The sequence below is a fragment of the Parus major genome, chromosome 2 (genome assembly GCF_001522545.3).
Source record: "Parus major isolate Abel chromosome 2, Parus_major1.1, whole genome shotgun sequence".
Taxonomy (NCBI): domain Eukaryota; kingdom Metazoa; phylum Chordata; class Aves; order Passeriformes; family Paridae; genus Parus; species Parus major.
The window spans coordinates 55,613,503-55,629,650 of NC_031769.1; the positions used below are offsets into that span (position 1 = coordinate 55,613,503).

The 16,148-nt window shown below is 35.8% G+C and overlaps 1 protein-coding gene across 1 annotated transcript in view; it reads right to left on the reverse strand.

Annotated features, from left to right (window-relative positions):
- Nucleotides 1–16,148, reverse strand: part of ADCY1 (adenylate cyclase 1) — a 147,040-nt gene that overhangs the window by 53,491 nt on the left and 77,401 nt on the right. Inside the window, exons 4-5 of the mRNA XM_015620219.2 lie at nt 14,523–14,634; nt 6,549–6,676 (exon numbers count right to left, since the gene is read on the reverse strand). Coding sequence (XP_015475705.1) covers nt 6,549–6,676; nt 14,523–14,634 — 240 coding nt within the window. The remainder of the gene's footprint in view (nt 1–6,548; nt 6,677–14,522; nt 14,635–16,148) is intronic.

Genomic DNA, 16,148 nt, shown 5'->3' on the forward strand with positions numbered 1-16,148 from the left:
CCTAGCTGGTAAAGGATGAATTAATCTGCAGAATTTTTATTAAAAGAATTTTTTTTAGTGCCACAATAAGGAAAGATTCTTCATTTCTGTAAATGAAGGGCATGCTATGACTTGAACTCTGCATAAAGTTGTGAACACTGAAAAGGCACCTTGAAACTAACTTAAATATTACATGGTATGTAATAAAACTGTACATAGATTTTTTTCTGCCCTTTCTGTTAAAGAAAGGAAACTGACTACTCAGTGTAAGAATTTATTTTCACTTGATTTTCCTGATTTGAATTTTCCAATGCATTTAATAGAAGAAGACCTTAAAATGATACTCTAGCTATAATTTTCCCTTGACCCTCATTGACCAGTTTTTTTTTCAAGTATCATCCAGTAACACTGGATTTTCCAGAGATGCCTTTAGAAACTTTTCAACTATTTCAGAAGTCGTACTTGTTTAAATACAATTAACAGAAAGGTCAGCACAGATCAAGATGTGGGATGTGCAGAAAAGATACCTGGCCTCAATTTAAATATGCAATTTAAATATGCACCTATGAAGTGCTGAAGTACATACCATATCAGCCATCACTAATGTGAGTAGCATGGAGATCTCTTTTGTCCCCACAAAGAATCTGTGCATAACACATTTTTCAGTCATATTTTATGCAACAGCACAGAAAGGCTTATGCACAGCTTTCTGAAAGATTAAATATTGCCTTGTCCTATTCCTACTCACTGCAGGTCAGCTCTCCCTTACTCAGTATCTGTTCCCAGTCAAGCCTCGAATATAACTTCAAGGAATCCTAGAAGGATTCTAGTGTTAGAAAGCTTTGTTGTGCCCACTGTTTGACAAGGCTTTGAGGAAATGAAAGACCCTAATAACATAAGCCACCTAACAATAAGGGACCACACTTTGTACCTCCACCTGAGCATGTGCATTTTGTCATTAATAGACTGGCCTTACACCAAGACTATACCTTGCAAGCCAAAGCCATTCAGGATTACACCTTGCCTGCTATATTGTCCTGCATAATTAAGAATCTATGTAATAATCTTAATTAATGAACCCACAAAAGTTTGAGTTTCTCTGTTCACAAATGAGTGTGGGGTTTTTTTTGTTGGTTCTCTCCCTCTTCCTCCATTTAAAAAAAATAAAACCTCATACTAAATGTATGGGGAAGGACAGTGAAATTCAAACACAAGTAAAGTCCATTCAAGGCTTTGACATTGCTTTTTCTGACTGGGGTAAATTTAATCTCTTTTTAGAAATTTTAATAGAATAACAAAAAGTAAATGAAAAAAGATGAACAGAGAAATACAACATAGATGACTATGCTCCTTGTTAAATAAGCTGAACTGTATAATGCACCAATGAACGATATAAACCAGAATCTGAAAACACTTTGTGTTTTGAACAAAAAATTTCCATAAGTAGTCACTTTGTACAAGATCTAAATTGAGAATGTATTTCTACATCTTCCCCAGAAGCTACAATGTGTTTCAGAAATGCTTTCATCATTATTAAATTTGAGTAGGAAAAAAAAGCTCATGAACAGTTCATTACATTTTTTGAGTTTGTCTTGTAGACCTTTGTGTTCTTTATGCAGATGATTTCCATAAATATACCCCACTGAACTATCAAAAATGAGGAACATTAGGTAATATAAAAAGAAGAGGCTTCAAATACAAATTCAGAGCAGTACAATGATAATGTTGAACATTTCTACAATAAAATATGACAAAAATGTCCACTGAGTTATATTAAATTATAAATACATTTCTGAGAAAATATCACCTGTTCACAAACAAGAGAGAAATAGGAAAAAGGAGTTTCTTATATAAATTATTCATTATAACTTATTCTCTCATAAGTTCCTATACTAAAGTTTTCCCAATGTTAACACAATAGTCGGTCCAGAAACAAATGGAAATTAAAAACCATTTTCTTTTCTTTTTTTCCAATTGTGTTCAGAGTCTATGCAACTGACTAATAAAAGCATCTACTCTGTCAGCTCGAGTTTTCTACAAAGCCTTTAAATTTTATTTCCCTCCCTAACTACAAATATTTTATGTACTGCTACAAACCATGAAAGTAATTTATATCGCCTGCAGAACAGCTCCAGACCTGTGCTCCTGAGCACTCTAGGAGGGAAACAAGAAATCTGTGCATGCCATTTCTTATAATTATTTAGGTATTTTCTTTAGGTCTAAAAATATCTGCAGAAATTAATGTTTCCTGGTTAAAGGCATAGATACGATTTTTGGTTCAAACACATACACTTCTCCAGGGTATTGCTCAGAGCACTAGGACAGAGAGTCAGGGCTGTTGAAGGGCTGCTGGCTTGCTTAGGCAGAGGTGCAAGCTGACCAAGCTTTCACCACTGGTAGACAGCTTCTTAAAAAGGCAGCTGCTGGTTCTTTAAAAGCTTGAAGTCAGTTCACTCCTGCCAGTTCAAACATTTCCAGGCTCTGGACTTTTGGATGACCAGGGGAAAAGCTTCAAGAGTGTTGACATTAGGGAAGTTAATGCATCTGTCTATTTCCTCAGGCAAAAAACACACAGGAAAACTTGCTGTTTCCATTGGACTTATGAAAACCAGCTACTGTAGATCCTCTCCCTTTCCTGGTGATTTTCGTCAGCCAATGACCAAACCCATCAGAGGGAGACAGTTCGAGCATCTACCTCCCCAATGCAAAACACTCCCCAGGTGTAAATAAGCCCAACTTTCATCTGTGAGGTTTTACATGATGACTGGTGGAGTCATTCCCATTTGGTGGAGTCATCCATTCGGGATGAAATCACCTATGTGTCACAGAACATAGCTGATAAACCCCACTGGGCTGCCCAGTTTTCAAGAAGTCGGGGTTCCTGGACAGTTCACTTCAGACCTCTTCAAGGCCCAAATGCAGCAACAGCACTCAATCAGAAGGTCAGATGAGACTTATTCTAAAGTAATCCTTTCCCTCCTGACCAAGTGGAGTTTGAACTAAAGCAGTAAGCAGCAGCTGCTGTGTCCCACAGATGTGCTCCTACCACGCCTTGCTCCCTGCTACTACACACGGCCCGTGATGCAGCTAGTGATGCAATTCCCTCTGAGTCAGCACTAAAATGACATCCTAGTAAGGTGCTAACGGAAGAAGCATCATGAAAATGTACTGTCTGTGTGACAGCAGGAATGATTCCAGATTCCATTCATGTTTTGATAAGTTTATGAACATTAACCAGAGTATTCTGCAGTCCAAAATCTGGTATTTATGTAGTGCTCACTCAGAATCTTTCCTTATTTCCAGTTGGAAACATTACAGGTTATTTCTTGCTCTGCAACATTATCGAATGCAGTTAGATAAGTGTGTCATTTCACCACATTTTGTCTACTAAGAAGAGCTGCTGGGCTGAGCCAAAGAATTGTTAAATAAAATTTATATCCACTGATAAAGTGCTGCCTCAGGAAAGGCAAAACAAGTAAGAATGTATAAAATTTACCCCATAACACTTGCTTTAAACAGAACTCTAGACAGCTTTTGGAGGAGAGAGGGAAGTAAGAGCTTGTTAGCTGGGGAAAAACTTTTCTACATGGCAATTAGCTAATGAATGTGTCTGCTTATAAGGTAAAACACTGTAAAAGACTGAAACTTTCAAAAGTGGCAATCAATTTAAGTAAGGTGAAGTGAATACTTGGCCTAACACAATATAACCAAGGTGAGGACATCTGCCACATTAGAGGCACCAATGAATATGGTCATTTTAATAATATTACTAACAAAAGCCTGGCAGTCAAAACTCATATGGTAAGAGCAACACTGGTGGTATTGAACACTTCACTCATTGCTGTGGTGCTTTAAGTGACTCTGAAGTAGAACAAACAGCTGGCCTGTCCTGAGGTACTGACACAATGGCTGTAGAAATTCTTTTGGAATAGAAGGAGAAAATAAGACTATTTGTTTTGCCTGTTTTTAAGAATAAAAAGCTCCTCCCATAATTATTTTGGTTCTGTTCCCTTGAAGAAAACACTTTGAGGAAGGTGGATGAAATTGTGAAAATTAGAATTATTTTATAATACTTTGAAAGTTATGTTCTCAGATGATACATTCAGCACCATATTGTAGGATACTTAAATAACAGTTATGCAGAACATGAAGAGAATGGAATGTATCAGTTTATCTGAACACATTCAACTCAGTCCAATCACAGAACCATCAGTCAGATATACAAGTTTCTACTCCTTGATTTTCCAGAAAAAAGCCCCACCTCTTGTTAGTACGTATCTCTGGGATGGGCACTTTCAACAGATCCATCACATGAATCACAGCTCAAGAGATTTTAATTTATTTATTTATTCATCCCAGGTAAAATAACAAACCTATCACTAGGGATGACAAATTCCAAGCATAAATTTACAGTGCCAAGACTTGAATTCTACAGTAAAATGAATAGACTTTAAAAAGACTACCATCTGGCATCCACCTCTGCATGAAAGGGGGAAGTTTAAAAAAAGTGACTTTGTATCTCATGGAACTGATAAACAAAACCTAATAATCACACCAATACAACATAAAATGCTGCATTCCAACTTCATTCTCAGAAGCTCCTGACTTCTCCTTTTCATTTACTAAATATATTTTGAAACAAGTAAATCTGGGGAATCTATCTTCTTACTTTGGTTTCTGTGAAGAAGAGAGACTAATTGTGCTTATGCACAAAGAATGCAGAATAGGTCCTCAGCTATCAAACAACCCTAAGTAAACCTGCCATTGTCTTAAAACTTTGCCTCTTACCCATCTTGCCCTCTCACCCTGCTCTGACCAGTAACTACACAAAAGACCTAAAATTTATGAATTCTTTAAAAAAAGTAAAATCCTGAAATGGCCAGTTATCTTCTACTACAGCCTCTGACTAAGCATATCTAGATAACATCCTACAGCTCATCCACTTAAAATCTCAAAATTGCTGATGCTGCAAGGGGCCTCTGGAAATCATCTAGACTAACATTTTTTCTCAGAGAACAGCTAGCTGCAAAAGTTTACCCAGAACTGTACCCAGCTGGGCTTAAATCTCTCCAAGGACACAAATGCCACAACTTTTCAGTGGAATCTCTCAAGTATCTGACTACCTCCACAAGAAAAAAAAAAAGCTTTTCTTCTATTGAAATTGAATTTCTTTTCAGGTTGTGCCCATTTCCTCTTGTGGTGGCACTGAATGTCACTGAAAAAAGTTTGTCTTTATCCTCTTTACTCCCTCTCACTAGGTATTTATCTGCATTGATACGAATCCCTCTGAGCCTTCTCTTCTGCAGGTTGAACAGTCACAGTTCATTATTTTCTAATTCAACTCCTTTTTCAAGTTTACCTTATTGTCAGTAGCCAATAAAATATACCCTAAAAAGGGAACATGTTCATTTCTAATAAAACTGATACATTCTATAGAGGACAGTTCCAGCAGCTATATCAATACCTTATCTGTATACTTGAAATACAGCACAACTAACGAATTAAACATTAATGTTAGGTTTAAAAGATGATGAGAGCATCATCTATTGCTTTCCAGAGATTTAAAAAAAAACAAACTCAAACAAACCAAAAAGCTTCTGAAAAATGTGTACAAGACCTGTACATGTAATTATGTTTCTAAAGGTCAGGGCTTCCTTATAAATGGCGTATCCATATACTTCTGAAAGAATACACATATTCTTTAAGGATTTTATATTATCATAGACTATCACAAATTATAGATTAAGAGATTACGAATTTTATCAATTTTACAGTGGTTACAAGTGTGATGAACTTGCATTGAATAAGGGAGAAAATGAATGAATTTACCCAACGTTTCACACTCTGAGAGATTTTGTAGTATGTTTAGCAAATGAAAAGGAGAAGTGGGCAATAGAATACTGAAGAAATTTTCCATCTTTATCCTTTTTGTCCTAGAAAATGAAATAGGTCTCCAGCTTTACCAAAAAACTCATTCACAGTTCTCTCACATCCATATTTTTTGACTTGGCAAAATAATGATCAATGTAGACATCTCAAGCATAAACAAAATTGTGAGCAGCAAAGTAAATTTCACATTACATTTCTGAAAAGCAGAATGAAGGTTTAAACATTACATAAAAAAGGAATAATCAGCAGGCTATGATTTTGAGACTACAAACATATATTCAACAGGCATACATCAGGGCTGGTTTTGAGTTTACATACTGGTGTGCAAAATGAGCAATGTTTATCACAGCAAAGCAATAAATTTGACTTATTTCATTGTGGCAATAGGCAATAGGGTGCATTTTTTTATTTTCCATTATCTTTCTGCCACCTATTCAGTACATGTAGGTGCCGTCTATATGCTAAATTTACACACTTACAGTGATTAAATGGAGTGGAGAATCGATGTCTAGAGTGGCCATTCCTGAAATCTGGGTCCTGTGGCCTGGATGCAAGAGTGTGACTTGCCAGGTGACAGAGATGTTAGCAGCCACAGATGTTTTCCTAAGAGCACACTTCATGAACACCACACTGGAGCTGTTGCAGCACTCCTGTCTGGGCTCACCAAGCTTGGTACTTACGTGATGGTGTCAATCATATCCAGTCCCATTTCAACACAGCAATGGGCATGATCTGTTTTGGGCTGGGTCAATCCTGATACGCAGTAGTAACAGTCCCCCAGGATTTTTATTCTTCTGCAGTGATTTTCCTTTCATAAAAACAGAATGGGAAAAGTTTTACTATTTATATAAATATTCCAATATTAGCAGGGTAAAAATCTTCTCCGATACTACGTAATAATTCAGGGAACCTTTCTGTGATCAAATGAGGTAATTTACAGTTCATGAAATCTGGATTCCCTGTACACAACAACTGACATACACATTTGTTTATTTATTTAAAAATAGACACATATGTACTGGAGACCAGCCCTGCATCATTCAACACACATGTGTTAACACTGCTTAAAGATATAGCTCTGAACAAATATTATTGCCTTGCTCTCATGCTTGGTTACTATGAATTAAAGATTTGCAATGAGACTTCATTTCTATATGGACCCAAAACAAAGGACTGAGGCCAAACCACTACTGAATACTGGGAAATGTTTGCATTTTGAAAAACTTTTGTTTCAAGTTCAGTTCCAATTCACCAGGAAAGATTGTTCATTTATCTGTAAAGGCACACACATTTTTGCATTTCCTACTCACAAACCATAGTTTGCAATACAGCATGATCAGTATGACAGACTTGCAGATGAGAAGCTAGTCAGTTTGCATTACAATCAAATTTATCTCCTGTTTGCATGAAGTTTAATTTTTACAGCCAAAGAGGTCTCTCCCATTTTAAAACAAACAAACAGAAATGATGGCATGTGATAATTGCTACCTCCACCTGAGCAATAAGTCATTTCTAAACAGAGAGCACATAACAAAATGTCTTCAAAAGAGCAGTACCTTTAACTTATAGTTATAAGGAGACATGAAGAGATGATGGTATCTTTTGTAACTAGAGTACAGCAACATTTAGAGTTTGGCACAGAAAATAAATAACCTGATTAAATGAATCCAACTTACAAAGCTGGGATTATTCCAGTAAGCACCATGAAAAATTAACTGTTGTGAATATGATGGGAGGGGATTCACAAAAGTCTGATTATTTTCCCAGCAGTGTGCAATATAGATTCAACTTCAGCAACACAGAAAGGAAAAAAAAATAAATAAAAAGAGAGATGATGATGGAATTTAAAATTTCTGGAAAAAAATACCTAATCATATAATCATACTTGTTCATTCTCATGCAGGCATATATATATTTTCATCCAGTCTCCTGCCTACAAGAATTCAAGCCTTCCTGAGTTGACCACATTCTCCACATCACTGCCCACATTCCAGCTCAGAAGCAGTGATTATGCCTACAGTGATCCTTCTCTGTCTGACATTTCACCATGTACTGCCAGCATCTGGGACTTGTTGCTGCACACACTTCCTGCTGCAGGCATTCCCATGCCTCTCTTTGTAAATGGTAATCAGTATTGAACAAGTATTATAAAATAAGAACTACCTCTGTTCATGCACGGAAGAAGGCACTGGTTGGGAAAGTTGGCTTGTCTACTTCTTTTTATAAATTAACCAGCAAATTCAGACCTCAAATAAAAAATGCTGTCTTTTTGGGTATGCTTAAGTAGTACAAAAGGCTTTTCCAGTTGTGACTACTTAATATTTGTTCTTCTGTGCAGCAGGATTTTAAATATACCACCAATTATCATTATTAATATATATGTTAATGAATACAAGCATAGTTCTTCTAGGAGAATTATCACCAGGGCCCTAACAGTATTCTCACAGCCTATAGCCAAAAATGCCTCACCAGTTTAACTCAGACTTTTCTGAAATCCTTTACTAAATTCTGTTATATAAGTAAAATAATTATTGATACACATAAAGTAATATGTAGATCTCAAAATCTACATTGACACAGAACAGTCCTTTGAATTCAAGGTTTTTGGACACTAATATATTTTTTTAATGGAAACCACAATTTTTTTTTTACTAGATTATACAGCCAAAAAAAGGCTTTCCCTCCCCTGCCTTTTTTGGGCAGAACTTGAAGCACTAGAGTGTACTCAGTAGTTAAAACTGAAGCCTGCTTTTCAAAATAAATTCAGTTTTAGCCCATACTTCAAAATCTTCTATAAGGCCATTTTCATCTTCAAATTTGGTAAGCATGATTTGTGTCCAAACAATGCCTATTTGACCCTTAGGAAAGCTATTCAGAAAAGCCATTTTAGTAATCTGGAGAGAACAACACATAAATGTTAATCAATCAGTGATTTCTCTTATTAGTGTCTACCTCACAAATGGCTCATTTCCAACGGCTTGACAACAGCCTGGTAGACAGTTAAAGAAAGAAAAAAAACCAACAAAACAAAGTTTACTCCATTACCACTTTTCCAAGTCAATTTCTTATTTGTGCAGGAGAAAAATAAAAGAAGAAAATAAATGCAACCGTATTTTCTGAAGAGACACTCACTTGATGGAAGACGTATGACTAAATCACCTGCTGGTTTTGAAATCACCAGCCTGTTTGTTCCCTATCAGATATTATCCTCGCTGCCCTGATTTATCAATTAATATGGAGCAATCTCTAGAAAAATTGTTTGCTTTCTTTTTCTTGACTTGTGAGATAGACTTCCAGGAAGGAGCCACAGTGCAGCATAAAAAGCCTTGAGAATTAGCTAACTACAATACTTTATTGAGTTTGATTTAGCAGAGTAATGGAGACACACTTATTGCACTAAGAGTTAGCATAGACTTAAAAAGAAGAGTTTCTACAGTGGCAGAAAATACAAAAAGCAATCAAATGCAGTATAGGATGAATAGGAAGTGCCACAGAAAATTACTTGATAGGCTTTGATTGAGGAAAGCTGACCATCTCTAGATGAGCATTTGTAAGCTTTTAATTTAGTGATGTGTTTGTGAAGTCATTACAAATTATCCACCATCATGGGAGCCACATTATGCATGAACAAATGTAGAATTATCCAGGTTAGCTATAGAAAGGATGACATTTGCTTCAAATGCTTTCCCTCAATTTCATTAGCAATTATATATGCTGACCTAAAATGACCTAACTTTTGTCTACATTCTCACTTTTATGATCAATTCTTCCCTTACTTCACATTGAGTGTAATTTTACAAAACTAGAATGATAAAAGTTTTTTATTTCTGGAGAGTGAAAACCTATGCAACAGTAATATATATTAATTCACTTGGAAATGAACAAGGATTTTAGCAAGAGTATTTTATACAATCATAATAACTGACACACATGCTTGTCTCCTTCCTAGGATTTATTAAGTATCCTTTTAGATTCTGTCCTTTTATGAAGGTATATTCCAGGAGAAGAAAGCCTAAAACAAATACACTATAAAATGATGAAAAATTAAGCTCTAAATTAAAATAGTTGTTATTTTTCCAGATTTCAGAAATACTTTTTTCTATGGTAACTACACAACAGGTCAAAACAAGAAGTGTCAGTACATATGCCCACAATTCAAGCACCTGAGGCTAATTGGAACAATCCAATACAGTCCTGTATAAAGATGCAAACTTCAGATTTGCAGTATACAAACTCAGGAACCATTTGGAAATTTACTACAAGCATACTAATTATGGCAAGAATTGTGACAAAGAATTAGCATACCAAGCACAGTATCCTCTTACCTAAAGTATACTATAAATGGATATACCTAAAATAAAATATATACCTAAAATAGGCAAGACTTACTCTCTGGGGTACTTGCCCATTTATATGTTCCTACAGTACTTAGAGTGTGTCATGTTAACTTTTTCCCTAGAAAACTGTCCCCAGACACTTCAGCTTCAGTGTATGCACACATTTTTATTCCCTGATCCTATAGAGTTACAGGCATACTGATTAAGACCACTTTCATTTAAGATAGTTTACTTCCTTAGGTCTCTCCAGGAGATGTCTCTGGATGGTTGTTCAGAACTGGATTTAAACTTATGTGGTGATCTGCCTCAGTGGGATCCTGTGTCTGTGCTGACTTTTGCTGGGAACTGAGGAGATAATTCTCCTTAAAATTAGCTTTTTTAAATATCCTGCCCCTCAGTGCACACCAATTTTCACAAAGAAGGGTTACATGCTCTAAGTTCATACTTAAGCTTTCCGGCACCAATTTTCCCACCTTAAACAGTCCACAAAACTTTGTTCATTTTTTATTTTAAAAATACATCATAATTATCTTAATGTAAATTAAAAGCATTCTATAGATGCAATATAAACAATTTTTTAGAGTGATTACTTCTAGGAAAATCTAGTTCAATGCTCAGCAAAGAACTGACTGTTCTTGACACAGTTAAGAAACACACAAGCTGATTAAAAATATTATCTACTGATTCTTTGCCTAAGGCTCAGAAACAATGTTTTTCAGCTCAGTATCTTTGAGCTTGAACTGGAGGAAAGAGACACTTCAGTAATGTTGAAATATGCAAAGTAAAAACTGTTAAATGCTAAGATGGCAATCAGGGAAGGATACTAAATTAAAATGGAAAAAAATAAAAATAGACTCAGCCTGACAAAGCCTGGAGGTATTCATAACTGTAAATGGAAAGAACAAGGAGATGGTGTATACCAGTCTACCTAATAGATGAGATACCAAAAGTAGCATGAAGAAACAAGAACTTTAATTCAGAATATCAAAACCCTCTTCTAGAGATGTCCTTTGAAAAGCACCTAAAATTCTTCATCCTTGTCAGCTTGTAAATGAAAAGTCTTAGAAGCCCAAGATGCAGAAAGATGGATGCTGAAAGGGAAATATCTGAATCTCTAAAGACAAATAATTAACTCTGCATGTAGTTTAGATGCAGGAAGTGTGTGAGAAAAAAAAAAATCTACCAAAGAAGAAAGCAATTAGAGAAAATAGAAACTTTTCTAAAAATCAAACCTGTTTCATTAAAATTCAGGATGCTGTAGAACTGACTCCTCTTTTCTATTAAGATGACATATTACCAGTAAAATATTTGGGACATGTCTAAACTGCATCAAAACATAATAGAACTTTGACCATGACAGCATAATGCAAATGATTATATCTCATTAAAATCTGTAACTCTTACAAGTAAGCTGAAGAGCGACAAACTGAAAGCCAGCTGTAGTATCAAAGGTTGATTGCAAGGCATCTGAAGACCTCATTCAAAGATCAGTTGTTTGAAGCATTTATTGGAGCATCTATTGATGTAATGCAGAATGTCTATCAGCAGGGCCAAATCTTAAGACTGCAGAAAGCTACTCTTGTTTAATGGGAGGAAACCAAAGAACTTCATAATAGCAGCCAGAAAGAAGTAAACTAAGTCTGAGCAGCAGATAAAATGCAATGGAAATGAATCCTTTTGAGTTGAACTATTCATGGGCCTTATGTGAAACTTCACCAACTCTGTGTTCAGGAAGGTGGCTTGTTATTCTTGTGTCCCAAGGGAATCCTTGCATGGAGAAACTTACCCAAAATGCTTGTATCAGGGTGCCTAAAGACAGTGACATTACAAAACTAGTAACCAGACATACAAATGAACCCTGAGGCATTCGTGTGTGGATTCTCTGATGTCTGTCTAGGATGAAGTCACACTCCTGCAAGGATACTAATAATGACACTCTTTTTGTTTATATTTTTGAAACTCACATTCCTTCAAAGTGATTGAAGCTGGCCTTAGGGCTCAAAAGTTACTGAGGAGACTGCAAAATCCTGTATGATTACTGAGGACTGTTCCTTGAAGAAACCAAATGGTAATACTGTGAAAAATTACATGTAAATCATGCCAACATTTTCAGGGAGCATCTGAACAATGCTCTTTGTCATATAGTTTAGTTTTAGTATTACTGCAAGGAGCAGGGCTTTTGATTTGATGATCTCTATGGGTTCCTGACAGCTCAATATATTTTATGATTTTAAGTACTGTATTCTGATCAACTCTTCCCTAGCACTCTTCTCAAAGACTCGGTGATTTGCAAGGTAAAATAACTTGTGCAAGGTAAGTTTTTAAAAAACATACTTCCTCTAGAGGTGAATAGACATGAAAGAACATGATAAAAGTACAAATTATTTCTAGGAGGGAGTAGTAAGATCAGGATTTTTTTTTCCCCCTCTCTACTAACTGAATGCTGAAGTACATTTTCAAAGGAATTTAATGACTTTATATTGAAACCTAAGGTTCACTTTCAGAATTCCCTGTCATGAGTTGTAACTATATCTGAAACTACTGTGATTTTTTAAAAAAAGGTGTATCATTTCAGAGAGTAAAACTTTGTGCCTTACCAAAAAAAACCAAAAAACAAAAACAAACCACCAAAAACCCACAAAACAAAAATTGCCTAAAGACAGAACACATGGAAAGAGAGAAATAACTGATATAAAAAGCAAAAACCAGCTTCTAAACGTGAGAAGGACAAATTTTAACAGAACTGTACTGTCAAAAAGCAAAGACTCATTATTTCTACAATGTGTCAATGTGCCCAAATGCCCAGATTCAACTTGAGGCTCCCGGTAAATACATGCTGCCTTATACTTATTACACTTTCTACAGTGGTGACAGGGATTCTTTTAAAGCATCATATTTTTAAGACAGGGCAATTGTTTCAAGAATAGTAGTAATAAACTGCACCTTCCAGTTGACATTGCTTCCCAAGAAAAAGCAGCACACAACAGCAACACTCACAGATTGCACTTTACTAAACACAGGGATCCTACCTATCACTGTTAACACTCTAAAGTTTCTGCAATTTCCTCCTTAATCATTCTGAATACTCAAGCACGGCATAGTTTTAAAATCAGCCCTGTCCTCTGTTTTGACCTAATAATGAATATCTGGAAACTGCTTTAACCAAGAGATCAGAATCCTTCTGAAAAACTGTAATTCTCCCTTATGACAGGGAGAATTACAATTATTTGTCTCCCTTAATCACATCACAAGGCACTAAGGAAAGCTTGTACATCCGTCCTTTATCACACCTCAGTGAAGCACAGTCTGAACTAGAAAGTAACCCTAAGGAGCAAATCTTCCTCACATAGCTGAAAGAAACCATGAGATGTCTTTTTTGGTTATTGTTTTTGTTGTTTTTTTTATTATTATTATTATTATTATTATTATTATTATTAGTATATTTTTATTATTTTTCTTTTTCTTTTTATTTTTTAATTTGAAAATAATCCTTGCAGGCTGAATAGAGAAATTAAGGCTTTTTGCGCAGACAGTAAAGGATCATAATTTATGTGGAAGAGTTCCTTCTCAGCAATGAAGGTTTTAAGGACCGCTGGCAAATAAGATAGATTTGATGAAGTTCTGCTTTGTTCAGGGGGAAAACACATTTTCTGCATCTTGTTAAATGTAATTTGAAACAAGATGTGTGACTTTTTCTGGCACAGCAATTCCTCTCATTTCCCATCAAACGGTTCTTGTCAAATACGGCTGCTTGGAGTTATATGCAAGGAACATTTCTGTCATTTTCTCTTCCTTGGGGAATCTAGTACAATATAAGTGCAACACCAAAAACATAGGTATCAATGATGATATGGATCCTATTTTGCCTACAATAACCTCTCTCTGAAAAGCTACCATCATTTCTGTTTTAAGGAGTGTTCTCTCTGAGGAATGAATTTTACTCTCTAGCTTCCTATTATCACAGAAAATTTTATACCAGACTGTCAATATTCATATTTTCCATTGTTCTGAATCTTTTTTCAATGAAGGATAAAAATGTAAATATTGAAATTTTTTCTCTATTTTGTACAAACGAAACCAATGAAGAACACTAATAGACTGCATGAAGGGGGAAGAAAAGTATATTTTAAAATAGCACACTTCTTTCCCAAACAATTTAAAAAGATTGTTTTTCCTCTAGAATAGAAGATTGAAGCTTTAGAAATTCATGACATGTGGGGCTACATCAGTCTATTACAGATTTCTAACATGTGTAACTCATGCATCATTTTTCAGAAGGAAATGTATATTAAATTGAAATATCAGGGTTGTACTTACTGTAGCTAATTCATCAAATTTTCCAAAAAGCTCATTCAGCAGCTTCACCAACTCTTGGGCAGTACACTGTGATGCCAAACTAGTGAACCCCACAATGTCTGCAAACAAAATACTGTAAAGAAAGAAAAAGACACAGATAAATCAGCAGAGGAGATATCTTCACATTCTCGTTATTCTCTTTCATAGCACAAATGTGACCCAAAGCACTAACTCCATTAAGTCCTGAAATATTATCAATAAAGTGCTAGTTGTAAAAAAAATGGAAAAGATTCAGAAAAATAGGCATCAGTCTGGTGCTGTGAGCTGTTGTAGAGAACTCTCAGACACTTTCAATGGCTACAAACGTACCTGGCAGATGAGGCAAAGCACCTCATTCATATGAGTACTGTAGGAGCATAGTGAACAATTCATTCTCTTTGCAGCAAGGACCTCCTCAGATAAATTGGGTTCAGAGGCAGTTTTGTACTGATAGAGCTCCAAACAGATAAACCTTGCATGAGGTTTACTATGTACTGAAGGAGAGGAGTTAATAACTTAAGTGCAGAAGCTTTGTGATGTGGTCTTACTGTAGCTCCCTGTGAGGAGCTAAATCTACAATGTCAAGCCAGTACTCTCTGCACTGTGCTGCCCACCTCAGGTAAGTGTCCAGCTTTCATCAGTATTATCAAGGTTTTAATGTCCACCAGTTTAATCTGCTTTAACAATCCCTGCTAGTCAGTGTTGATCAAGGGAGATAATTGAAATAAGTGCAGGTACCATTGTGTCTGAGAGAATAAAAATTCTTGTGTAAATCACAAAACTCAAGAGTATGGTGCTGTGATCCTTTCAACTCTTTAGATTCCTTCTGTTGGTAGAAGCACAGAATCAGCTGCAGGAACACACTGCATTTTTCTCCAAGATCCAGACTAGAAATGTCAACTAAATTATGAAAGCCCTAATAAACTGTCCCATGACACATAGCCTAGGAATACTTGACATAGTGTATAACTTAGGTTGTTAACTGTAAATTGAATTAAACATTATGCACTACCATTCACCTCAACAAAGCTTCACTCTTTAGATAAAAAAGCAGTGCTAGAAAGGCAGGCCTAACAAGTCTACTGTTTTTCATCCTTCATAAGCAAGTCTCAATGCTCCTAACATGTTACAAAAAATGGTAAATGCAACTCCTGACTCAGACCCTGCTTCTATAATTTCATTTAATCCAGTTGTTTAAATCCCTTGTTCACCACAGAAGATAAATAGGATATCCCAGCTCAAAACCAGCTCATCCAAAGTTCAATCACTTTGGTCTACAAACAAAGCCTCTACGTTGTCATGTCAATCTTTGGGGCAGTGTCTCCACTCAGTACTCCTTGGAGCATGCATTATGAAAACATTGCTCAAGGTGGCCCTGTCTCAAGGAAAAAAATAGTTATTATATTCCTGTGCTGTTTAAACATAACAAAAGGGCTTCCTACAACAAAAAAAGTTAACATTTAGTTAATTTTACTGATTCACATCTCTGCTATCATAAAAGTGAACCAGTCAGGTTACGGTTCAAGTAAAATGCATTAACAGAGTTCAATAACACCAGCAAAGTGACCTGCATATTTACCCTGAAACATCTACTTAATCTCTTAATTC